Genomic DNA, 25,692 nt, shown 5'->3' on the forward strand with positions numbered 1-25,692 from the left:
GACGGGCTGCAGGCTCGGAGGGGGTGAGCCTGCCACGCTGGGGAACAGGTGCTCCCCCAAACCGCAGCCCCCTGCGTCCTTGCAGCGACCCCACTCTGGGACGGTCCCAGGCTGTGCGGAAGCATCCAGAACGAGGCCCGTCCACAGCGGGAGGGGGCGGCGGGAGGAGAGGTGAGGAGGAAGGCAAGATACCAGGACTGTGTCAGGAGACGGAGCCCGAGGCCTGAGTCCGACACAGCAGCGGGCGGCCTCACATCAGCCGCCGTCCCAGCCCGTACAGGACGCGCCCCCGCCCCCGTGCTGCCCACCACTGGGGAGATGGAGGCAGGGGGCACGCGCACCCCGCACAGCGCACGAAGCTGGCCTGTTAGGGGCCCGAGACTCGTCCACCCGGGCTCTTCTGTCCCCCTGACTCCCTACGGCCGCTGCCACAACCCCAGCACCTCGCGCAGGGCCGGCCGCCCCACCGGGGGTCCTGGGACACGCCAAGCCTCCCTGGGCCCCGGGCTGCAGCCGCGGTGAGCGTGTGGAGCCCACAGCCCCCGCCCTCCCGGATCCCACTCAAGCAACAGCCACGACCACAGGTCACCGGGCCACGTGCACAGCGCCGCAGGGCGAAAGGCGGGAAATTCAGCGTTGGCCAGGGTGTAGACCAAGAGTCCCCCCATCCCCGTCGGCAGGACCGTCCGTGCCGTCTACCAAGATTATAAACATCCGCATCCTTTGACCCGACGGTTCCAGGTCCAGATAGATGGTTTCTGAAACACTTTTAGGGGCGCAGACACGTTACAGCCAAACGCATGGCAGAGGCTTTACACCCATTTAGGGTCTGGACAAAGAACACGCCTCCCCCGGGTGCCACAGTGGAGGTATTTTGCACATGCGGCTGAAATCCACGACCAGGTGACTTTAAGTAAGGCAGACTGTCCTGGATGCTCTGGGTGGGCCTGGGCCAAGCAGGTGAAAGGCTTTCCGAGCTGGGCTCAGGCTCTCCCTCTCCGGTGATGAATTCTGCCCGAGGACCGCGGCCTGTGCCCGAGGGCTCCTGCCCTTCCCGACAGCCCGCGTCACGGACTCCAGACCTGCCTCGCCAGCCCTGGAGTCGCCCTCACCCACGTCCACACTTTGCAATAAATCCTTCTTTGTCTCCACCGAGTCTGTGTCCAGGCCGGACCCCAAGGCCGTGCTCGGCCTGCAGCCACGGCCCCCTTGCATCTGGTCTCAACAGTGAGCTCTGCGCCCATCGGGTTCCCAACCCCACGTACGCCAGGTGTACTTCTGTTTACTATCAGGTAATTTAATCAAATTTCATGCATGTTGATTAAGTGACTTAATATGGGCATAAAAGGAAAACATTTCTGTGAGCACAGGGTGGCATGCTTGGAGTCAGGAAAGCCAAGGCGCTAACGATAGTGCCGTCGGCTAGTGCGGGAGAGGGAGTGGAAGTGACGGGAGGGAATCGAAAACTCTAGAAGGATTCCGCACTTGGATCCTTCCAAGTGCCTCCAAATGCTCACTCCTCTCCGGAGAAACCGGCACTAGAAACGGGACGAGGCGCGTCCCATGTCCGTGTCCTGGAAGCCCTCAATGGAACGGTCCCGATGCTCACCCCGGACGACTTGGGCTAAAATAAAGCATTGGGAGCAAGAACGGATCGTGTTTATGATTTTTGCACGAATCACCAGCGTCTCGCTCTGTCCCGTCTCGCTCAGGGCGCAGGGCAGGGGCTCGCGGTGCCGCGGGACACGGGCCAGAACTGGACGGCACAACCCCAAGGCAGCCGGAAGCGAGAGCCCCGCTTGAAACCACCCTGGATTTTACCAAAGCAACCGGCGACCCTATACGCTCACGGTTTCACCGGGACACGGAACTCCATGGACGCACGAGGGGGCAGCTGGCCCTCCCAGCCCAGAGAGGGGAGGCAGGGGCAGGGGTGGGGGGCCCGGGCCCCGGCAGCAGCGCTTCCCGAGTCCCCGCACCTGTCACACGCTGGCTCAGCTGACCCCCTCCCGCCCCGTCCCCTTGTCCTGGAGGCTCCGTGGCTGACGGTGGCACACAGACGTCACTCAGCAAGTGTCTGTCCTTGACCTGAGAGGTCGTGGGAGGGGCACCTGCCCTGCCCGGGAGGGGACAACAGTGCCTGCCCACGTCACCCCGGCTCCCTGCCGCCTCCCAGCGTGGGGCCGTGCGTGGGGCACTCTGCCGAGCCCACGGGGCTCCCCGGAGGTGCCTCGCCGGATGGCTTCAGAGGCCGCTGCTGCCGAAGGCAAACGCTTCCCTTGCCTCGCTCCTTCGCCTCCACTCCATTCTACCCACGCGGCAAAATTAACCCGAGGCCCCGCAGTGGCGGGCGGCTGGTTCCCTGCCCGCTCTCCAGGCTCCCTCCCCAGGCAGCACCCAGGAAGCGATTCCGCTCAGGGCAGCCTCTTCCCCAGCTGACCGGGGACTCTCATCAAACGTATGCGGAGGAGCGTCTGCCAACAGCCGACTGGGCTGGGACCTAAATGTGATGGACCTTCGGGGCTTAAATGTGATGTCCGGAGCTCCTGTGGCCGTCTTAGACCACGGAGGGAGCCTAACTAAGCAGAAACACAGAAGGGACGGGGGCTCTCGGGGCCTGGGGAACCTCCAGGACAGGCCTCACCGTCTGCAGCCGTTCCACGAAGCAGAGCGGCTCCCGGCCCGGTGCTCAGAGCGAGCTGGCCCAGGTGGCTTCTCGGCCCCACGGCACCCCCTCGCGTGACTGTGAACGTCTACCTGCCCTGCCCGAGCCACCGTTCCCTCACTGTAAGATCCTGCTCATGTAGTACCTACACCTTGGGACTGAGCTTTCTCAGTCCGGGGCACATTAACACGAGTGTGATAAACGTCGCAGGCTACGGGGGCACAGTTACAAGCACAGCCCCACTCGCTTAGGCTAAGCCCCGATTCCAGGGACAGCAGGGCCGGGTGCGTTCGGTCTGGGCAAATGCCTGTGCAGGTCGTGTGGGGCGCCCGGGCTCTGTCTGCAAGTCCCAGACCACCTGCTCCCCTGGTTTGGGATTCGGGTTTTAGTGATACCCCAGGGAGGTGATGTCATTTCGCATTTTCTTATAAAACATGCCTCACTTTCCTCGACAGACTCCTAAGCAAGCAGCGAAAACCAAGCGCAGGGGACCCTGGGCCCGACTCAAGGTCACGGGCTCACCACGCGGGGATGAGAACAGGGGGGCCCGCACCCCACATACACGGGCGCTCCCTGCCAACCAGGAGCCCCACCCAAAGACCAAGACTTATATTTATGTTCTCTGAGGACTAGATTTGTCAAACTTCGCCGGATTTGGAAGCGCCGTCTCCTGTTGCTTAGCTACCTCCGGCTAAAAGCAGAACGTGCAAGATGCACACTTTACAGACGCAGCTTCGACCGGCCCCCGCTGGCCTTGCCTGCCCCCCAGGCCCCGCAGGGCCACCGAGCGCCCTCCCTCTGGGCCACAGGTCACGTCCTACCCTCCCCACAATGTCGCACAGCCCCGCCTCCAGCCTCCCTTCTGCATTCGTGCCACCCACCCTTGAGCGTGTCCTCGTAAACGGGGGCGTCCCCCCGACTCTGGAGGCCGTGTACCCCTGGCGACCGGCGCCTCACCCCCGCGGCGGAGCAGGCAGGTGCTGCCAAGCTGACAGCCAAGAGCGTCTGGCAGGACAGAGGACACCTGACCCCTCGGCACCCTGAGCTTTCTAAACAGAGAGAGAAGCAAAGCCCCAGGAGCTCGCCCGAGATGCCCGGGAGGGCCACGAAGCCTTCCCTGAAGAAGGAAGAAATGCAAAGAAACCGCTAAGCAGCCGTTGTTCCGAGGATCTCAGGATCTAAAGCTGGACACACACAGCTGCCCCACGCGTCCCAGCGGAGGGGAGCACCACCCCACCTGGGACACGGGCCGCGGCGGTGTCCTGAGTGTCCTGAGCAGGACCCCACCACTGCGCGGCCACCTCATCTCAGCAGGCGGGGTGCAGTGACCTGGCCCCAGAGGGGGGAGGGCCTCCAGTCCCCTGGCAGGTGGATGGAGCCCGCGGGCGTCAAGGGGCCGAGGCCAGTGTTCCCTAAGCACGTCCTGCCCGTGAGACCGGGTGCCCGGGTGACGCTGCCGAAGGTGACCATGATGAAGGCAGTGATGGAATGAGGACAGGTAGGGGGCTGATGAACACAGAGCCTGGCCCAGGGACGAAGACCCGGAGAAAGATGCTCCAGGTCTGACGAAGACGCAGGTGAAGAAGACGGGGATGCTAATGCTTGGTGACACTTGGGAGGAGCCTGTACATGTCATCACCCCATGATGATGACGCCCATGGGGCCCCCAGATTGGCCCAGGGATCGGTAACGGGGAGGGACTGCCTCTGGCAGGAACGGAAATGTTCTAGAACTGGTGGCAGGTGCACACGCAACGCTACGGACGCACAGAAAGCACTGAGCCGCGTCCTTTGAAAGGGTGAACTGACTGTACAGAAACTGTAGCTCAGCAAACTGCGAGGACAGAAAGACAGACTCCCTACACCTGCGGGACTCCTCCTCGCTCCTTATTTTTCCCCTGGGTGCGCCCTCCCTGCCAGGCGGCTCTCAGCACCTCCCGCGTCCTGTCGTAGGGCGTCCATTCTGCAGCCCCGTGGGATGGACTCCTCCAGGAGCACCCCCATTTCACAGCGGAGGAAAGGGGGGGCCGTGCCAGGGCAGTGGTGAGCCGAGGGTCCTACCCGGGCTCTCGGTGCACAGCTGCGCCTCTGCCAGGAGAAGAGGAAGGTTCCCGGGCATTGCACAGGGCGCTGGAGACTTCGCTCTGGACCACGACGCTTCTGCAGCTGGCGCCACATTGGAGCCGGGGCATTACTTCTCTACAGCAGCCCCGCAGCCGAAAATCCCCAGCTCTCAGCGCAAACACACAAGGGATTTCAGACCACGGTGCACACGGGTGGCCCCAGGCCAAGTACGGCCCACAAACGGGTTTTATGGGTTCCACAGATGTCTAAAAAAAAAGTGAATAGGCTCCCAACATTTAAGTAAAAGGGAGTTTCACATAAGGATAAACATCTCCAGGTTCTCTCGAAGGATCCCACCACGCGGTCTGGTACTCTGGAGGCGACACCCACCCTTGCTGGGTGGCAGGTGCCCTCTTCAGCAAGGACACAGCCCCACCCCCCCCACCTGCCACAGATCCTGCCCGGCCCACATCCCTACGGAGCGCATGGGCTAGGACTTCCACTCCGCGAGGTGAGCTGCGGAGACACCGTCTGACTCCCCCTCCGGGGAATCACAGGGTAGAGGGAGTCTCCGTCACTGCAGCAAAACTTCTCCACTCTTCCTCCTGAAAATGCTCGGGAAGCTTGTGGGGCAGCCCTGTGGCCCACCGGCCAGCCAGTGATGGGGACGGGGAGCCTGCGGGGATCCCATCTCAGGGCCTGGGGACCTGCAGCCGGGCGAGGCCCAGTCAGCTCAGGTGGCCTCGGAGCAGCCGTGCGGCAGCAGGTGCAGAGAGTCTGGGACCAGGACAGAACCAAGCTCCAGAATGAGGAATGCCTGCCCCCGGGCCCGCAGGCCCCATTACTCACAGATACGCCTCTGAACGGGCCGGTGACACATCAAACTGGCGAACGGAATCAGTGCTTAAAAATATCTGAAGACCCCAGTACGCGAAGGACGTCGTTCATTCATTCGATGCACATTGACTTCGTGGAATCGAGCTCTTACTAACTTACATGCCACCCCCTGTGCCGGGGCCACCTCGACGGCCACCCATCCCAACCACCCATCCGCCCAGTCAGCCTGCCCGCCTACCCGCCCACTTAACGACACAACCACTTAACCGCCCACCCATGCATCCGCCCTCTGGCCACCCACCTGTCCGTGTACCTCTGTGACCCTCCAAACCCCTCCTCGAAGCCCTCCAGGTACCATCCCTTCCACGGTCGCCGGCTGAGAGCCTGACTTGTCCCAGGTGCAAAGGCAGGCCCCGCGGTTCAAGCCACGAAGCGTAGGGCCCCCTTCCCTGCTCTGCCTTGGTGGGGACTCACTCGAGCGAATCGGTGGTCCTGGAGCAGGGGTGGCCACAGCGCGTGCCAGGGTGCTGTGCTGGGGCGAGGGCCATGGGTGCTGAGGACTCGGATCGGGGCGGGTGGGGTGAGCTGGGCAGGCGCAAGCTCACGCCCTCACTCAGCTACTCTGACTACCAACGACTCTGAGCCTTGGTTTCCCCACAGGCCAGATGGAGGCGACAATATCCCCTCGGGCTTAGCTGCCATGACGTCACGAGGTGCTGAGCCCAGGTGAACCGTGCGGCTCGGGCGGTGGCTGCTCAGGTAACACTCCAGAAACGTCTATGCGCAGGATGCACAGAGCTTTCAGATTCTTGAGTCCGTGGCCTCAAGGGTGAGAGATCACGGGCTGATCCAGCATTTTGCAAACGCGGGATGAAAGGGAAAAGGAAAGGCCGCCGTAGCTCCACGGTACGCTCCCGCCACAGCTGTGCCGCTCTTCACTGAAGATGCACGGCTGGTGGTTTCTGTTGTTCTCGCTCACGAGTGCTGTGGGCAGTGAGCTCTGTACGAGCCTACGCTCGGCTGCCTTCTTCCCTCCACTGTCTAAAAACCCTTTTGAAGACTGACCCACTGGGACGCCTGCGTGGCTCAGGGTTGAGCATCTGCCAGCCCAGGGCGTGATCCTGGGGTCCTGGGATCGAGACCTGCGTCGGGCTCCTGCATGGAGCCTGCTTCTCCCTCTGTGTCTCTGCTTCTCTCTCTCTCTCTCATGAATAAATACATAAAATCTTAAAAAAAAAAACTGACCCACCGGCAGGTTCTGAGACCAAACCGGTGGATGTGCTCTGGTGCAGCGGGGCCGAGCTCACCTCTGAGGATCCTTGCCAGGGGTCAGGCTGGTGCCGGGAGAGCATTCTGCTGCCCGGGGCCGTCTTCAACCCGAGACCTCGCCTGACTCTCAGTCCCAGGTCAGCTGCTCAGACCCCACCTCTGATGGACGGGAGCGCGCGGGCCCGGCTCCTCGGCAGCTGAGGAAGACCGTGGCCGCCCGGCCAGCCCGCTTCCTGCAGACGGAAACACCTGACTCCGGGCGCGCCCAACCTCACATCTCCAGTTACTCCGCAGGAGCCAACAGCTGGAGAAGTGGCTTCCAAGGCTGCTGTATTTTCCTCTGGTTGCATTTAATGCCGCCCCATTTCCAGGAGACCGAGAGGCATGTGTGGTCCCTGGACCTCAGTGGAAAACCACTGACTGCTCACTCTGTCTGCAAAAGGAGCGTGAAATCAGAGGGAAGATACGTGGTGGGAAGCGAACGGTCAGCAGCAGGAAACACGACCCTACGGACGCCGCGCTGTCCCTCAGGGCCTCGATCCCGAGCTGGTGCCGCTCCTGACCACGGCCCAGCAGCGCAAATCTGCCCGCGGGGGCTCCCCGCGCGGTCCCCACGCTCCCTCTGCAGGCTCACCTGTCCTCTCGGGTTGACCACTGTTGAGGCGCCAGGGGGCCCACCAACGCCGTCCAAACCTGGACACAGGACCTCCCTCACGCGTGTCCCTGCCTCCTGCCTGCACCCCCTCCCCCAGGCACAGCGTCCAGAGCCACCCTGGCGGGCGGGCGAGCTCCTCAGGCCCTCCGCCCACCCCAGTCCCGCTCCTCCCCCGCTCTCAAGTCCACTCGCCGGCAGACAGCGTCGGTCCCCTCGGCCAGTGGCACTTGCAGGACGCGCATCCACCTGACCCATCCTGTCCCCTGCACTCGCCCACCCCACCCCACCGTGTGGAGGGAGAGCTGTCTTCCTTGGGTGCCCCTCACCCCGGGGACTGTGACCCCCAGGGGCGCTCGCCGCCTCTTACAGAGGCCAGACATCTCTGCCCATCACTTAGCACCAACTTATTGAGCACCTGCTAAATGCATCAGGGACACATCAGTGACAAGACAGGCAGGATCCTAGTGTCTTGGGGGAGGGGGGACAGGGGACACAGGCCCTGAGGAGGCAAAGAAAGAGGTAATTTCAGGCCCCAGGGCGATGAGGAAAACAGTAGGATGATGTGATGGGAGAGTTGGGAGTCAGGGGTCGGGGTGGTCATGGCAGGTCCCTCCAGGGAGGATACTGCTGGGCCAGGGATAAATTACCTGTGGACGGGGAGCAGGGAAGGCCTACCACTGGCCCCACTGGGCCCTATGGCCCTGCGCCCACTACATCCCCCCACAGCCATGCCGGGTCCCCCGTGGCCACCCCGAGTCCCCCATGGCCACGCTGGGTCCTCACGGCCACCCTGAGTTCCCCACGGCCATGCCGGTTCAGGACTTGTGCTTTTATTTTGCAGGTGCTCTTGGCCTGGGACCTCCTTGTGCTCCCGCCTGCAGGTTACAGACACCTACTGACCCATCAGCAGATGCTCTGGGCCACCCACCCTCCAATGGCCGTCCCATCCCTGCCGCCCCCCTGCCGAGCCCCCCTCCCCATCCAGCATCCTGCACCTCCGTGGCTGGTCTGCACATCTTTCCTCATGCACCTCTTGGCACACGCACCAGTTCACGCACACCTCTGAGTGGGTCTCGCCATCGTCGCTTGCAGGAACCAGACCCTCCTGTCCTCAGGGGTGCACACCCCACATGTGGCCACGGGCATTTGGTGCTGCCCAGAAAACGAGTCCTGTTTTCCTGTGCTCTCCCTGGAAGTAATTTAAAGCCTCACCTTCCAGCACAGCAGCCGCGGATAAGTGCGGGGCGGGAGGCAGAGTTTCCACCCTTCGTGAGGACAGCAGTAAGTTACTAGAAGAGCAACGTTCTGCAGGTGGGCGCCCCGTCTGGGGCGATGGGAGGGTGATGCTCCCGGCACAGACGCAGCGACACACGCACAACGTCCTGAGCCCACGGGACCCAGAGCAAAGTCCCCAGGCCGCTGCAGGCCAACTCGGGGATGCTACCGCACCGGAAGCCGGGCTTTAGCTGCGGGGGGTCATCAGCTTCCTACAGCGTGTGCGAGATGGCCTGGCCTCGGGTGGGGAGCCCAGGGGTTGGGGGCGGGGGCTCCGGAAACCGCATCCTCGGCTCACCAACAGCTTCGCCTCCCCGGGTCCCCCGTCTGCAGAGTGTGCACCACCGTCCCTGCCCGGGGCTTTGGTCAGTCTTGAAAAGCAATCGGTCAGGGGCCAAGATGCCGCAGCTGCGGTAAAATCCAGCGTCAGAGGCTGGTGCTCTCCCTTCCGCTTCCCTGGAACCTACCAACGGACACCTCGTGGGATTGAGAATCGTTGGCCACGCGGATTCAAGTCCAAGGCCGCAGGGGAAGAAGGGTTCAGCAAGCCCAGGCTCACCGCCCGCCAGCCTCGCAGCCTGAATGGCGGCGCCTGGGGGACACCACCTCTGCAGCTCAGCACACCTGTCCCAGGACCTGAAATCGACCTCCTCACCTGCGGCACACGGGGAAGATGAAGGGTCTCCGACCTCAGACGTCACCCTCTGTCCTGTGTCTTGTGCCCACAGACAAGGGGCAGCTCCTACAGTGACGCCTTGCGCCCCGAGGTGGTGAATCACAGCAGGTGTCAGGCAAAGGGGAGATGGGAAGACAGCAGCCGGGCTCTCAGGCCACGTGCACTGTGGGCATTCTGGGTGCGTGTCACCTGCGCACACACGGAGGGGCCAGCCCCAAGAGGGCCCCCGGCCGGGCGGGGAGGCTCATGACCTGCCTGGGGCTGCACAGTGCAGTCCGGCCCAGGTCAGCCTGACTCTGGGGACCCTGCTCCGGGCCAGGGCTGGATCCAGACACCCCCCGACGCAGCAGGGGGTGCCCTGCACCATGACATTCACATTTGCTCCAATGGGGGAGAACAGTGCCAACCTTGTTGGTGTGTAGGATGTGTCGGGCCAGGGTCACCCGTGGAGGCAGCCCGGGTGCCATCTGGAACCAACAGGAATGCCCATCTCTCCGCATCGTCCTGAGGGCAAAGAGGCTGCAAAGATCTGGAAAGTGGACACATGTACCCGTCCGCTTGCAGCCACCTCACCCCTGCCCCCCCCAGCAAGGCAGACGCACCTGCTGACGATGTGACAGCAGAACCCGGGTGCCTCCCTGGGGCCCGGACTCAACCATCACACCATTCTCCTCCCCCGTCTTTAAACCCCAACTCCCAGGAGTGGAACCTTCACTTCACATGTGCAAATTACCCCCCGGCTCTTCGCGGGTGCGGCTTGGTCATTTCTGGGTCACGCGGCTGCCGGCAGGGGCGAGGGGGCGTGTGGACGGCGCCCTCACCAGGCCGGGGTGGATCCGTGGTTCCTTACGATGACTTACGTCAATACAAACGTCAAGAAGTAATATTTTAAGGTAGTGTTATTTCAAAGTCTTATTCTCAACTTTTAATTGGGGATGAAAGTTCCTCTGGCATGAATTTCTGCGTCTGCCGCTGCTAATGAACTTGAGAGCGTCCCGCGTACTCGTGACAGGCTTTGCTCCATCCTCCTGGGCCACGCGCTCCAGGCTCCTGCCCGCTGACCGCTGGGCTCCGGCCGTGGTCCCTGATGAGCGGCCCTCGCTCCCGGGGAACGACGAGAGTCTCTAATCCAAAGTGTCGTTCATCCTCCTGTTCTTCTTATTGTTCTTCTCGTCCTCCTGTTTCTGGAAATGCGGCTCATGAAAATAATCCATAAAAAGGAAAACACTGATGTGTGAAAAGGAGCCCTATAGTTTTACTTTAAAAGTAAAGCTCTGGAGGGAAAGTCCAAGTCTGTTGATTGTGGGAAGAACAAAGCTGGAAGATCCATCTGTTCCTCCCATACGAGACACTACTAAAAACGAACACTCGAGTTCTGTGTCGCAGTACGGAAACCCTTCCGAAAGAACGCTATGTGGCAAGATCTCATTTACGCGAAGAGGGCCTCCATAAAAAAAAAAAATACATATATATATGTATACACACACACTTTTTATAGTAAAATGCAGAGATGCTTTTGAAATCCTGTATAAAAATATATCCCATAGAATTAAAATGAAGAATTAAACTCCAGGCAAAGGGGATGCAGGAGGAAATCAAACAGACCCACACACCCTGAATGATGCAACAGTGATATCCAAGGTAGCTGCACCCTTGGCTCTGAGCACCCTGGTGGCCAAAGCAAAAAGGGAAACATGATTAATTACAACGTGGACATTCTCATTCTCTCTCTCTCTCTCTCTCTCTCTCTCTCTCTCTCTCTCTCTCTCTCCTTTTTCTGAGTAGGCTCCACACCCAAAATGAAGCCCAATGTGGGGCTTGAACTCACAACCCCGAGATCAAGACATGAGCTGAGATCAAGAATCGGACGCTCGACCTACTGAGCCCCACAGCTGCCTCTAAAGTGTGCATTTCTCCTTAAGAGACTAACAGGTGGCTGTGGTGGAAAAGCAGAGCTTACCGTGATTCTGAAGCCTCAGGGCACAGGCTCCCCAGGGTCGCGAGGAAGCCATACGGGGGCGTTGTAGGGCAACAGGACACTTGGGGAAGAAGGGCCCTGTGAGAACCCAGACCCCTTTCGCAGGAGCTCCAGAGTGGGGTCGGGATCAGTGTTTTCACCAAGCTCCCTGGCGATCCCGACGCACAGCCAGCGGTAGGCACCGGCGTGACCGGGTGGACAGCCGGTGACCCACCCACATTTGGCACCATGCGCCCACAGGCGAGCGACGGCACTGTTCTAAGCCAGTTTTCCTCATCTGGAAAATAGGACCTTGGATGACAGCTAACCCAGAGAGGCCTTGTGAGGCTTCGCGGGGAGAATGTGCGTGAGGGACTCCGCAGGGAGCCGGTACGGAGAAGACTGAATAAATGTTAGCGACGACCATTATCAATAAGCACGCTTCTCTGGCCCCATCTTGCAGGATGCCCGTGGGACTGGATTCGAGTCGCTCAGGATGAGCTGGGTTCCCACCCTGCAGGGTGGGGGGGAATGGATATTTATCACCGCCGGCTGCTGCTACGAACCCCTGGCCCCTGCGGTGGAGCTTCACCCCCTGCCCAGAGGGGAGGCTTCCTCTCCAGCAATTAAGTCTTTTTTTTTTTTCTGGTTAGCCCACAAAAAGATTTCTATATATTTGAAATTCTGTGTCCACATAATGGAGACCCCGCAAGGGGCCCTCACCACCCCTGAGGCTTTGGTGGATGGAAAGAACTAAAGCCACGACTCAGGTCGTTGGTCCAGGCAACCCCGCCAGAAAGCCGGTGCCAATCTCCATCCCCATCCTTGAGAGCATCCAGCCTCTTCCTTAAAATTCTGCAGATTTCCAGCGGCAGGTGGGGGCAGCTGCACAAAACACTTTTTTTTTTTTTCTGGGAACTTGTGTTTCCATGGAGGCTGAGTGGTGGCAGACTGTTCTGGATGCACAGAACAAAATGTACAAAGGGACACGCTCGAGGACCATTTAACTCCCATGTTAACACGCTAAGTACCAGCTCCCGAAGGACATTACCGAGCCGTAATCAGTTCTCACGACGTGGCCCCAGAATGGAAGCCCCCTGCCCTCCGCCACGGGACGATTAATAGAAAGTTCCTGCATCACTGAGGCTCCTCTGTCTCCAGGCAGATTATACAATAGTTACAAATAAGAACAATAATCGCATGAGCATCAACAACGATGCTGGTGCTACTATGTGACCTGCAAGCTTCTCGGGCCTCCAGGTGAGCATACGGGGGCGGGGAGGGGGGCTCAATCCTCCTCCTGCACAGGTGACAGCTAACCCAGGGGTGCCCCCAGCCAAGCTCCTACCAGCAGCAGCTCCATCCCCCTGGGTGACTCCTGCCAGGAACATGCTCTTATGTTCTTACAGGGGCTAATAACCTAGAACCTTCCCCAGGGGCCCCGGGAGGAAGGTGCTGCCCTGTGTCCATCTTTCAACCAGTGGGGAGACCCGGAGATGGCAATGCTCGCCCCAACTCCCACCGCTGTGACAGTGAGGCAGGGGTCGGGCCCACCTGCCACTGTTTCCCCAGAGCCTGGGTGGCTGCTGGGCCCTTCCTGGACATCACCAAGCCCCACTGCTCCAAGGCAGGGGACACGCTGCATCACCTCTGCCCTCCCCCCACCCGGAAATGGGCAGGAAGTACCCTGTGCCCAGGGGCCCGGCCCGCTGGCTGGAGGCCCGAATGCCCCATGATGGAAGCAGCCAGACCAAATAAGAAAATGCAAAGCCTTAAGATCAGTGAGGCTGAGCTCTCCCAGAAGGCTCCCCCTGGGCCTGGGTGTGGTGTTCAGGGGACACACTTGGAACAGCAGGACGTGTGTGACCCTGGGCAAGTCACTGAACCTCTCCTAACGGCCTAGTTTGCTCATCTGTAAAATGGAGTCAATACTATCTACTTCACCCGGTTCCTGCAAGGATTCAATTAAATGAGGGGAAGCGAGCAACACGTACTGCGGGGGGGGGGGGGGGGTCTGACATGAAAGCTCTTGGGCATCCTTCCTCACCACGCCCCTTACGTGGTGCGCACAACAGGGTGCAGGCCAGACAGTCCGTGCCCTTGGGCATAGTTTCTAGGCTGTGCCTACTGTGTGCTGCGTGGGGGCCGTGGGTCCCTCATAGGCCGCCTGCCGACGCCCGCACACGTCTCAGAGGCGCGCTGCGCTCCCAGACGGAGGGAGGCCTCTGACTTCACGGGGTCCCCGGACCCAGCGCACAGAGCCGGGGACAGCGACCACCTCACCCCTGACAGCCCTGGGAGCGCCCGCGAGTTAAAGGCCTTAAAGGTCTGGAAATTAAAGAAAATAAAACAAAACAGAAACACTCCATGCACTCGAGGCAACGGGTGGATGGCACGTTGCCACGGCAACCGGGGCTGAATTATTCAGCAAGTGAGAGCAGAAGACCCTGGAAGGAGGCAAACAAAGACAAAGGGATCCAATTAAACCGTTTCTGCGGGGGAACAAGCGGCCGACCCTCGGGGACACGACTTTTCAACTGCCGATCCCTGCGGGTCCGGTTCCGGGGCTGCTTTTCCCTGTTCCGACCCAGCGACGAATGTCCAAGGAGCTACAATGTTCTAGTCCTTGGTTTAAAATTAATTACAGATCCAGTGAGTAATGGGGGAGATCAAGTCCAGGGCCCATGTCCCGGGTACCTCTCAGTTAAGGGCCCTTCCAGAGAGAGAGAGAGAGAGAGAGAGAGAGAGAGAAAGAGCATGAGCAGGGGGAGGGGCAGAGGGAGAAGGAGAAGCAGGCTCCCCCCGGAGCAGGGAGCCCGATGGGGGGCTGGATCCCCCCAGGATCATGACCTGAGCCAAAGGCAGACACTTAAGTCACTGAGCCATCCAGGCGCCCCACGGCTTTTCTCTTTAAATCAATTCACTTAATCCTCTGTTTTGAAAGAGAACTTGGTTTATCTAACAGAAAACCATCAGCAGTCGGCATAGCTGGGAGGCAGCTCAAAAATAACATGGTTAATGTATTTTTCACCTCTGGCGAGGGAAGGAGTTCTTGAACATGACGCAAACAGCACGAACCATACAGTATATCAGCGGTCGGCAAACCGTGTCCCGTGGGCCGCGGCCTGTATTTGCAAATAAAGTTTTATTGGTACGCGGCCAGGCCCACTCCTGCCCCAGGGGCTACTGGCTGCCTCCGTGCTAGGACAGTCGAGTTGTGTGGTGATAACAGACACGGTTGCTCCACAAAGCTGAAGATACTCACTCTCTGGCCCTTCACAGAGAAACCTGCCCATGCCCGACGTAGGACTGCTCATCCAGCAACCGGCCTGCACACAGGAAAGCACGAACAAAATGAAAAATACAAGCCCCCAAATTGAGAAATAAGGACTGGAAGCCACCATTCCCAAAGTCAACTCCTAAAGTTAAGATAAAGAAGGCAGCGGGTTAAGTACGTGAAAAGAAGAAACCAAACAGCTGAAAAATACCGAGAAAATGTTCCAACTCGCTAAAATAAGACAACACCAAACCTGCGATTGCACATCGCGTCAAGGACACCAGTAACCATGCAGGCCAGGCTTGATTAACTGGCGTGTTCTCTTGGCCATGGTGATGGGCCCAGGGATGAGCACGTGATCCAAAGTTGTCTAATCAGCCCCTTCTAACCCTTGGTCAAGGCGGCTGGTTCAGGTATGGGCTCCTGTAGAGATCGAAGCCCAGAGCTTGGAGGATTAGGATCTCAGTGAAAGAGCCAGAGAACGAAGCCACCCAGAGCACAACAGAGTCCAGAAGCAGAAAGAGGCCAGTTCCTGCGAATGCCATGCGAGCACCTGGATCCAGCCATGCCTGAAGCACATGCAGATGCTGGAAGCCCGGTAGGGCAGAGTGTGCACCTAGCGGCCTGCACGGTGCCTGTAACATCACAGTTATTCAGCCAGGAGCTCCCTGGTGTGTGACTGCAGGAATAGGGCTCGTGCACTGGTAAGAGAAAGGAGCAGTTTGCAGAGGCGTGGAGGCGGCAGAGAGAGGATCGAGACAGGCCCCTCCACCGGGGCTCCAGCAGGCGGGCAGGAGGCTCTGGGCACGGCACGCCCGTCCCCGTGGCTTCTCATTCGAGTCTCAGATCAGCCCGGTGAGTAGACAGGAAACCTTTTCCCCTTTATGACAGAAACGATTCGTAAGCAGAACGTGGGGCTGGTGCTTCAGCAGCGACGCTGACGGGGGAACGCAGGCTGCCAGGCGCTTGGGGGCCTGCACCCCTGGAGGCGCTCGTCACAGCCCCCACAACGGTGCTGCGGCTTGAGCACATGTGGTCCCGTCCCGTCCTTCATGGGACACGCTGGAGCCGGATGGCCGGTGAGAGGCGGGGGGCCCTGCCCATGCTCACTGGGTGCTGGGACTGCACCCTGGGGCCCCACCTGCCCAGCGGGGGGCCGTGTCCCTGCAGCCTGCAATCCACCACGGGGGGCCTCACCCACCCATGAAGGCTGTCAGGGCCTCACCAAAGCATCAGCCACCCACGTCCCACCAGGATGCGGGCACCGAGTCCCCCCAACATCACCCCAGGCTGTGGAGATCATCCCTGCTACCTCCCCAGTCCCCAGTGGGATGCAAGAACCCCCCGCCCTGCCTCCCAGTGTGGGTGAGGTCCGGGCACAGGTCTGGGTGGACCCCCGCAGCCCCCGCGGAGCTCCTCCAGCACCGCAGACACCAGAGCCGATGCCGGGTGTGGCCACGCGGCCGTGAACGTGGCCGTCCTGGCACCCTCAGGCTCCCCCGCACCGCCCCACACAAAGGACGCCCAGGGAGGAAAGGCCGAGGTGCCCCACGTGCCGTGGCAGTAAAGGCTCTGATGTGTCCCGCGGCACAGTCCACTCTCGTCGCGCTTCCCCAGCCGAACCGACCGCAGGGCACTTGCTCACACCGATGCCTGCCGTCTCCGCAGTCGTCCCCTCAGAAGGCCTCCGGGAGGCCCGGCCCGCAGCACGGGGCTGACCCCGCTCCCCCTGCCCTGGGGCATGTGGCCTGCACCCCAGTCCCCTCTCCCTCCGTGATAGCGCCGTCCCTTAGGGATTCATGCATCTGAGTCCTCCCCCCGGCCTCCCGCGGGTGCTCCTGGAGCATCTTCCTCGTACGGAGCACCCGGGTGGGTGCCGGCCTCACAGCTCGAGGAATGCGCACTGCCAGAGTGATCGCCACCGCCCAGAGCTGCACCCGGCACCTCCGCGGTGCCTGCCCCTCGAGGAGAGAACGGTCTCTGCTGAATGAGCAGACCAAGTGATAAACACTTGATGGCTGTCACAGGCCCCTTCCAATCAGGCTAACGTGGCCCCTGGTGGGAGGTTCCCTCAACGCATCATCAGGCAAAATGCTCTGGTGTGAGGTTGGGGTGGGGCTCACATCGATCTGCATTTTAAGCAGCTTCCCCATGGGGTTCCGGAGCCCCAGGTAACCACCAGGCACCCTGACAATGGTCTGTGCCACGGGCACCCTCGGCCGCACAGCTCGGAGCCAACGCAGGAAGGGGTCCTGGCTCCCAGGGGTCAGCAGCCCAACCTCGAGCACCTGCCGCATGGCTAAGGCTCTGCAACACGCCTTCCTCATGGGATCTCCCTGAATCAGACAATGGTCTCGGATGGTCAGCACCCCACTTAACAGATGAGAAAACCAAGACCTGGGGGTGAGGCACCCCAGCGCGCCCATCACTGCAGAGCAGAACGCAGGTCTGCGTGAGTCCGGGTCGTTAGGACACGGGCTGGGAGCCGAGCGGCCTGCGGCAACATGTGCCATGCTAGACCCGCCCCTCCTCTGCCACGGGCCTGGCAGCTGGCATCATCCCCGTTTTACAGGCGAGGAAACCGCGGCGCAGAGAATCACAGCACCCAGGGTGTGGGCTTCAGCCACACACACGCATCACCCTCCACCCCGAAGGCACTCAGTAGAGGATCCCAGTGGAAGGTGGGTACGCCTGGGCCCACGCGCCCCGGCTCGGAGCGGACGCAGGGCTGGACCACTGAACACAGAGCCCTGGGCCTCCAGCACAGGAAAGACCCCCTGGAGAAGTCCAGGGCGACCTTCCGATCAGGGCGTCGTGACCAGAACTGATTCTGTCCCCCACCCCCAACAGGACTTGCAGCAGTGCCTGGGGACAGTGTTGCTTGTCACAGCTGCATGGGGAGGGCAGGTCATGAGCCTCTCCTGGGTGGAAGCCAGTGCCGCTGCTGAGTGTCCTCACGCGCAGGACGGCCCCACCACAGAGTCATCTGGCCACAGACGTCAGGAGTGCCACCGAGGTGGGCCGCCCGGGTGCCTTGGCGGCTGAGCACCTGCCTTCGGCTCAGGGCGTGACCCCGGGGTCCTGGGATCGAGTCCCACATCGGGCTCCCCGCAGGGAGCCTGCTTCTCCCTCTGCCTGTCTCTCTGCCTGTCTCTCTGTATGTCTGTGTCTCTCATGAATAAAATCTTTAAAAAAAAAATAAAGGAGCGCCAAGGTTGGGAGACCCTCGCCACCCCACGTGTGGCCTACAGACCAGCAGCACTGGTGATCCCTGGGAGCTTGTCTAAAACCCAGGCCCTCAGGCCCCACCGCACCTGCCTCATCGGAACCTGCATTTTCCCAGGGCTGCTGCAGGGGACCTGGGTGCGGGGGGCAGTGAGAAGCGGGTCAAAGGCAATTGGGCACGGGGCCCGGGGCAGCTGGTCCAGCTCACCGTCGGGATGCTGTCTCTTCCTGCTCTGCGGGACCAGCTTCTAGGTTTAAGGAGTGAATGGGGGCTGGAGGGGATCCAGGATACTGTCCCTGCAAGTGCAGCCCATCGAGACCCCACAGGTGCTGGAGGAAGGTCGGGGAGATGGCAACATGTGGGCGGCGGAGCTACGGCACTGAACCCCGCTGACAGGTCCTCTCCAACACCCGCACCCCAATCCTGGGGCTACGATCCCGCTGCACTCCCGGGACGACGGGAGGAAGCAGAGGCCCCTGCTGGAGGGGCCTGACTCCCCACAAAAGCCCCCTGGTTCACACTCAGCTCTGGGCTGGCTCCGTGGCAGGGGACGCAGGTGAGAGCTGGGAGGCCCAGCATGCTCTGGGTTCTGGGCCCCAGGGACCCCAGTTCCTGGAAAGCAACCTAGAGAGTCATCCAGTGCTTGAAACCACCGCACCGTGCCAGGCCTGTCCGGGCCGCGTTACAAAGCATCCTGCCTCAGGGCGCGGAACTGCCCGCAGACCTCAGCCGGACACCCACAGCCCCACGCTGCCCTGGCCCATGACGCGGAGCATCTGCCACCAGCCAGCCCCGCTGACCCCCGGGGGGACCCTCGCTCACGGCTCCAGGGCACAGCCAGGCAGCAGGTGGGCTCAGCCTGGGGCACATACTGTGCCCCAAAATAGATTTCCAGCTTTTGTTGAAAAACTTAGATCTGGCCATGCTAAGTGCAACCCTTGCCGGAAAATGACCAGGAGGAGGGGCAGTGGCCTCTCCCTGGACACCGACCAGGCGCGTCCTCCCCACTGTGTCAGAGGCTTCCCCACCTGCACCCCCCGTCACTCCGGCGGGTGCCTGGCCTCTGGGGACCAGAGCTTCTCCACCGGGGGACGGGGGAACAGTTTTGATCATCACAGGAGGACGTCATGTGTAGAGACCAAGCCTGCTGCTCAGCCCCTGACGGTACACGGACACCCGGCCCACAACAGAGCATGTTGTGGCTCACCTGGCGCACATGTGGCCAGGTGAGGAGCCACCGTCAGGGCCCTGTCCGGGCGCCCAAGGACGGCAGGGCCTCAGAGGGGCTCGGGCGGCCCCGGCGGGGGGCGGGGGGACGCAGCCCCGCCTCGTGGCGACGCGCCACTACTCACTTGGAGAGTTTCATCTCAATCTGCTGCCGGATTTCCTGTCTCTCTTCATCAGTCCTCCTGGGGAAAATATTCCTGTCTTCCAATTCCTGCTTGCTGGGCCGATTCCTCAGCTTCACTGCCAGCAGCTCCTTCTTGCATTTCCTTGGCAGCGTTCCTGGGAGCCACCGAAGAGAGGGGACAACAAGAAAACAAGTATTAGTCAAGTGCCGGCTTGTTGATCTAGCCACCCACCTGCTGGAGGGAGGAGTCCGCACCAGAGCCACGGGGGCACAGTGTCAGCCTGGGGTGCCTTCCGGCGGGGGACGCGGGGGACACGGGGAGAAAGGAGGTTACCACCCAGGGGCCACGCGTTCTGCGGGCGGACGAGCCATCGAATATCCCAGGCCTCCGGGGACGGTTGTCCCGGGGTGCTTATTAATGGCACCCAGTCTTTTTTCTGAGTGTGGACGGAGACCTAGTTGCTTTCTGCACAGCAGCCGCCTGCCACCCCTTCCCCACACGGTCCACGCTCCCCGCTGACCACCCCCGGCCACGCGGGTCTTCCTTCAGAGCCTAGGACATCCCACCTCAGGGCCTCTGCAGCAGGCCTGCCCTCTGCCTGCCACCCTGCTCTGCTGGACCATCTGGGGTCCTGTCCCCACAGCCCGCTCGAACCTTCCTGAAGAGGCCCAATCGAGCTCCATCCCCATCCCCATCACCATCGGGCCACACCATTACCTCCCCCCGTATCTGATCCCTTCCCCGTCGGTTACTTTATTCCTCCTCCACGAGACCACGCTCCAGGGCTGTCCACCTCCCCGGGCCCCAGGTCAGTGCAGATGCAGCAGGTTCCCAATGAATACTGAGTGAAGGAACGGGGGGCGGGGGCCGACCCGGGGCCTTGGGGCCCAGGCTGGTCTGTACTTCCACACGCGTCTAGGACCAGCTGAGCAAGATCTCAGAGAACAGAACGTCTAAACGGAGAGAAGCGGGGTTCGGCGGTGTGTGTGGGCAGAGAGGGATCATCCATCAGGGCACTAGGAGGAGGTGCGTGGCTCCGGTGAGCTTTCTGAACGACTCCCCACTGCCCTGGCCGGGAGCCGGGAAGCACGACGCCGGGTGTGTGGCCTTGCAGCCCTACCAGGAATAGGGATTTCAATCCTGGGGCTCAGGCCGTCATCCAGCGGGGACGCTCCCGTAGGTGGAGGCAAACGCTATTTCTCGAGAGGAAGGGCTCCCAGAGAAAGCCAACGCGCAGTGTCGAAGAACACAAAGCAAATGAGTCTAATACCGTGACAGCTTAACAGAAGTTCGGGATAAAGTAAGACACGGAAATTTGGGCTCGGCTGAGGTTTGAATTTCTAATATGAGCTCGTTTGCTATGTGTTTTATAGAGACAGCGAAAAATAATGACTCCACGAACCACTGCAGCAAGGGCTCCAGCCTGAATTTGTTTTAATAGCTTTATAAATGACTAGAGCCCCATATTTATGGCATCATAAAGAGCCTGAAGGAGTCACAGGCGTTTTTCCGTTAGTCTTTACTGTGTGTTCTGGGGTAAATCGAAAGCTCTGGTGGCATTCGTGAATTAAGGGAGTCTCAAAGGTCTCGGGACAAATCCTTCATGAATGTCAAGGGTTTAATACGTGGCGAGCAGGGATTGCCATTTTCAGAGAAACCAAATGTGCTCAACCATGAAACGGCCCTGAACGCGATTTAATCTTTTTAGCTTTTGATAACGAAAGTCTGTTAAGCCCATTGCAAATGTCTTGGGTTTCTTATTACAAACTTCAATCCTGTTTGTTCTTAACTGGGAAAAAGATCCCTTCATCAGAGATTTCCAGACGTAAATGAGAATTCGCACCACACGGGGTCTCTGCGCCAGGACCAAACGGTTTTCCCAGCCTCTACAGGCACAGTGTGCACAGTAGGGCCACAGCAGAAACTCACGGGAGCGTGCACACAGTAGGGCCACAGCAGAAGCTTATGGAATGACTTTAGGTCTTCTTCAGCCTGTCCAGAGGTTACTAGGTTCTGTTACTTACAAGTCAAAAAAGGAAATTTCGAAGACAAATAGCTTAAAATGAGGCTTTTCATAAATTTGAACAGCACCTCCCCGCAACCATCAGCATCGATGTGAATGAACACGTGTCCCAGGTCACATGTGTTGGAGCGGGATGTGAAGCTGAGAAACAGCGGCCGGGAAGCCTCTCTGTCCAGACTGCCAGGAGCAAGCAAGTTTCCCCCCACCCCAGGTGCCACTGGACACAAGTGCTTCCCTGTGCTCTGACCCAGAAGTCCCACTTCCAGGAGTCGCCTCCCACAGCGAGTGGGATGAGCACATAAAACCACACGAAAAGGTGTTCGTCCAGCATCATTGATGAAGACAAGAAACTAAACACAACCAAAAACCCCAAGACGACACTTATCAGATCACGGCACGTCGTACCACTTGGCCGTGGCAAGCCCATTGAAAATGGCGGCATGTATGGTACTGAGCGCCAACAAGACGTTCACGGGACGCTTATAACGTCTCGTAATAGCAACTTGCACAAAAGTACGTACGTCATCCACAGAAATGCATTTGTATGTGGGTACGTGTCTGATTTTGCAAATACATGTAATACAAACTGGCAGAGAAAGGTCAGCATTTGATCATTTTATGCACTAGTTTTGCTCTTCTGTATTATATTTTTTTATCACAAACATGATTTCCTTATATGAAAATAATTATTTAAAAATGAAGAACAATGTTGAGTGACATCGGCGAATGTGGTAGAAAATTCCCTCCTCCATAAAAGTAACAGGAGAGGGGCCCCTGGGTGGCTCAACAGTTGAGCGTCTGCCTTTCGCCCAGGGTCCCGGGATCGAGTCCCACATCGGGCTCCCTGCATGGAGCCTGCTTCTCCCTCTGCCTCTGTCTCTGCCTCTCTCTGTCTTTCATGAATAAATAATTTTAAAAATCCTTAAAAAAAAATAACAGGACAGTTGGCAAAAATGGTCAGGGTCTACTTTTTCAGATCTCTGTAAATATCCAAATGGCGGCAGCAACACAGGGCGTGTCTACCCAAGGAAAAGAGGCTGCACCTCCGAAAGCAAGGTTTTCTCTCTCCAGCGCCAGGCTCCTCCTCCTCCAGCCCCTCAGCAGCCTTGAACTATAAGAGTTTGCATTCATGGCGAAGACCAGCCACCTGGCGGTCACTGGGTGGTGCAGACGGGCCCGGCCCCCCAGAACTGCCATCCTCTGAGCCGTCGGCTGGCTTCCCACAAGGCCCCACAAGGCCCCACAAGGCCCCACAAGGCCCCACAAGGGTGCAAGGCTGGCTGTGCCCGATCTGGTCAGAGCTCGCCCGGCACAGAATGTCTTTCCCTGGGTGCATTAGTGGAAAACGATGTTGTCTTTCCGAGGCCAACACAGTCATTTATCTTCAGACCAGTCCTGCTCAATATCCTATGGAGTTCTTTATTGGAAAAAGCCAACAAAAAAAAAATCAACATAGAGGCCAAAAAATTAAGTAAATTAAAAGTAAAAGCCTGATGTTGCAGATCCAGGCCAACTGCAGCAAACGCTGGTGGCGCCGCTCCAATGCGCAGCTGACAGGTGGGGGGGCAGGAGGCGGGGTGGTGCTGCTGCCTCTCTCCAGGTACCAAGCGGCCCCGGCGGCCACCGAGTGGCACAACCCGGGCTCCAGCGGGAGGCAGCCTTGCATGCGCCCTGCTCATGACACACCTGCACATGGAACTCCCGGCATGCCCATGGCCCCTGTCCCGTCAGCAGCCAGCACCCACCCCGGCAGAGACAAGGATGCTCTTAGAGAACCTCAACCCATCTGTCATTCCCCTCTTGTGTGAAAGGCCCCCTTCTCTCTCCCCACAGGCCACCACACCAGTCTGGTCTCCTCCCACCTCGATGGCCACACCTCAGTCTCCCTTACTGGTTCCTTGTCATCTCCCCAGCTCCACACGTTGGGGTGCCCTGGATTCGATCCTCACACCGCTCTGTGTACACCTGCTTCCCACATGACCTCCTCTGTCCCATGACACACGAAGGTGGGGCTCGGGATTCCCCTGCGCAGCCACACGCTCTCTCCCATGCTCCAGACTCCTGTGCCCACTTCCTTCGGGGTGTCCCCACCTGGGTCCCTCTCAGGCATCTCAAACTCAGCACGGCCACAGCTGAGTGCTCGCTCTCCTGCTGAAGCACACAGGCTGAGGTGACAGGATCAACACGTGACCTGGACCTGACCTCGGAGGCCACGCTCTCAGCCCCAACAGTCAAGGGTCTGCTCAGCTCAGCCAGGCACCTGCGATCCTGCATCAGCTGCACACCTGGCACCAAAGCGAGGGCCATGCAGCATGTGCCTGCGGAGCCTGGGCAGGCAAGGGCGGGAAATGTGCAAACAGGTGCCCGTAATGACCAGAAACGCATGATGTGTGCCTTCTACGTGTGCGTGCACATGACACTGCCAAACTACCCGTGGCCTGGGTCTGTCCTGAACTGTGGCCATCCCAGGAGCTGGAGACATTTTCACTCAAAGGGAAAAACCAATCTGCTAGGCTCATCCACGGAGAACACTGTCCCTTGTTCAATTTTTCCCGTATACACACTCAGAAAGTGCCGCTGACTTAGACGGCGCCGGGCAGGAGAAGCCACAGAGGAAGGGGGCGTGAGCTAGAGACGGGGAAAGACCTCCTGGAGGAGGCGGCACCGGAGCTGGGACCTGAAAGCTGCCCCCCGCAGCCCAGCCGTGGGTCGCAGAGCCGGCTTCACTCCATCGAAGGCCTGTGCAGGGAGATGGGCCCCCGCCTCCGAAGCGACAGTGAGGCGTGGATTCCGCTCCCGGCCGAGACGGGGAACGCGCACCAGCTTCTCCACCCAGAAGGAAAGGAAACCAAGTCAAGCCACATGAAATGGTAGTGAAGATGCTGGAACGGACAGCGATGCCGGCAGGCCAGCAACCAGATAAAGTGGGCCCTACGCGTGCCCCGGGGACCCGGGCACACAGCCGGAGCTGAGAAGGAGAAACGGGGGAGACCCGAGTCTGCAGCGGGGCCTGGGGAGCAGCGGGCCGCCCAGGCGCAGAACCGGAGCCCTGGGTCGTACCAGAGGCTGCATTTAAACCTCAGTAAGGATCACGGTCAAGTGCAAGTAGTGCGAGCGCCCTCCTCAGAGGCCGCGGCTCTCGGGTGGACAACAAAGCAGGACGGAGCGAGACGCTGCCGACGGGACATTCGTCGTGCAGGTGAAGGTTTCGTGGACGAGAAGGGCAAGGGGATGGGTGGGGCTCGCTAGGCCCGGGCCCGGGGGAGCCGAGGGGCAGGATTCCCAGCCCAGATCCGAGCCGGGGTGAAGGGATTGCCCCGGAGCCGTAGCGGGGTAACTTCACAGGCGGCTGGAAGATGCCAGCATCCGTGAGCCGAGCAGAGGCTCGAAACCACGGAGCAAACCTGACGGGCCGGGAGCAGAGACAGGTAGAGCTGGAGCTTCGCTCCAAGGAGGAGCAAAGGAGCTGGAAGAAAAAGCAGATGAAGTGGGCAAGGAAGTGGAAGACACGGACACCACCTTCAAGCAGCTGGGTCTGACGGGCGTTTCTAGAAACCCCACATGGGCAACGCACCACCTCAAGCCGCCGGGCCGCGCTTCTCAGATAACCACTGCAGTCTTCATGAACTTAAAAGTATTCCGGGCGTATAAAACGTGCTCTCCGACCGGACTGAAAGGAGACTGGGCGCTGGCAACAAAAAGATCTCCAGAAAAGTCCCCAGATCTTTGGAAACTGCATAAAAATCTTTGGAATAATCCACAGGGCCAAGAAGAAACCAAAAGGGAAATTAGAAAATATTTTGAAGTAAATAAAAATGCAACAACCTATCGAAATGGCGTTTGGGGAGATTTTACAGCATTAAGCGGCTGTCTTCGGAAAGGAGAAAGCCTTCGAACCAACGACCTCAGATTCCATCTCAAGAAACCAGAGAAAGAAGAACCAATTAAACCCGAGGAAGTAGAAGGAATCATAACGATCAGAGCAGAGACCAGTGAAAGCGAGAACGAACGTAATGAAGAAAAAAAAATTGAAACCAAAAGCTGGTTCTTTTGTTTTGTTTTGGCTTTTTTGTTTTGTTTTTCTTAAAGATAGATTTTATTTATTTATTTATTTATTTATTTATTTATTTATTTATTTATTTATTTATTTATTTATTTATGATAGATGTAGAGAGAGAGAGAGAGGCAGAGACATAGGAGGAGGGAGAAGCAGGCTCCACGCTGGGAGCCCGACGCGGGATTCGATCCCGGGACCCCAGGATCGTGCCCTGGGCCAAAGGCAGGCACCGAACCACTGAGCCACCCGGGGATCCCCCAAAAGCTGGTTCTTGGAGAAGAGCAATAAAATTGATAAAACTCTGGACAGACTTATGGGGGGGGGAGAGAAAGGGGGGGAAAAGGAGGGGACAGAGGGAAG

At 59.4% G+C, this 25,692-nt stretch overlaps 1 protein-coding gene across 7 annotated transcripts in view; it reads right to left on the reverse strand.

Annotated features, from left to right (window-relative positions):
- Window positions 1-25,692, reverse strand: part of PHACTR3 (phosphatase and actin regulator 3) — a 213,045-nt gene that overhangs the window by 17,527 nt on the left and 169,826 nt on the right. For all 7 annotated transcript variants that reach the window (XM_055308034.1, XM_055308068.1, XM_055308054.1 and 4 more), the window contains one exon: window positions 19,253-19,406. In XM_055308034.1, the coding sequence (XP_055164009.1) occupies window positions 19,253-19,406 (154 nt within the window). The remainder of the gene's footprint in view (window positions 1-19,252; window positions 19,407-25,692) is intronic.

This window comes from Nyctereutes procyonoides, unplaced genomic scaffold (genome assembly GCF_905146905.1).
Source record: "Nyctereutes procyonoides isolate TBG_1078 unplaced genomic scaffold, NYPRO_anot_genome, whole genome shotgun sequence".
In the NCBI taxonomy this organism is placed as follows: domain Eukaryota; kingdom Metazoa; phylum Chordata; class Mammalia; order Carnivora; family Canidae; genus Nyctereutes; species Nyctereutes procyonoides.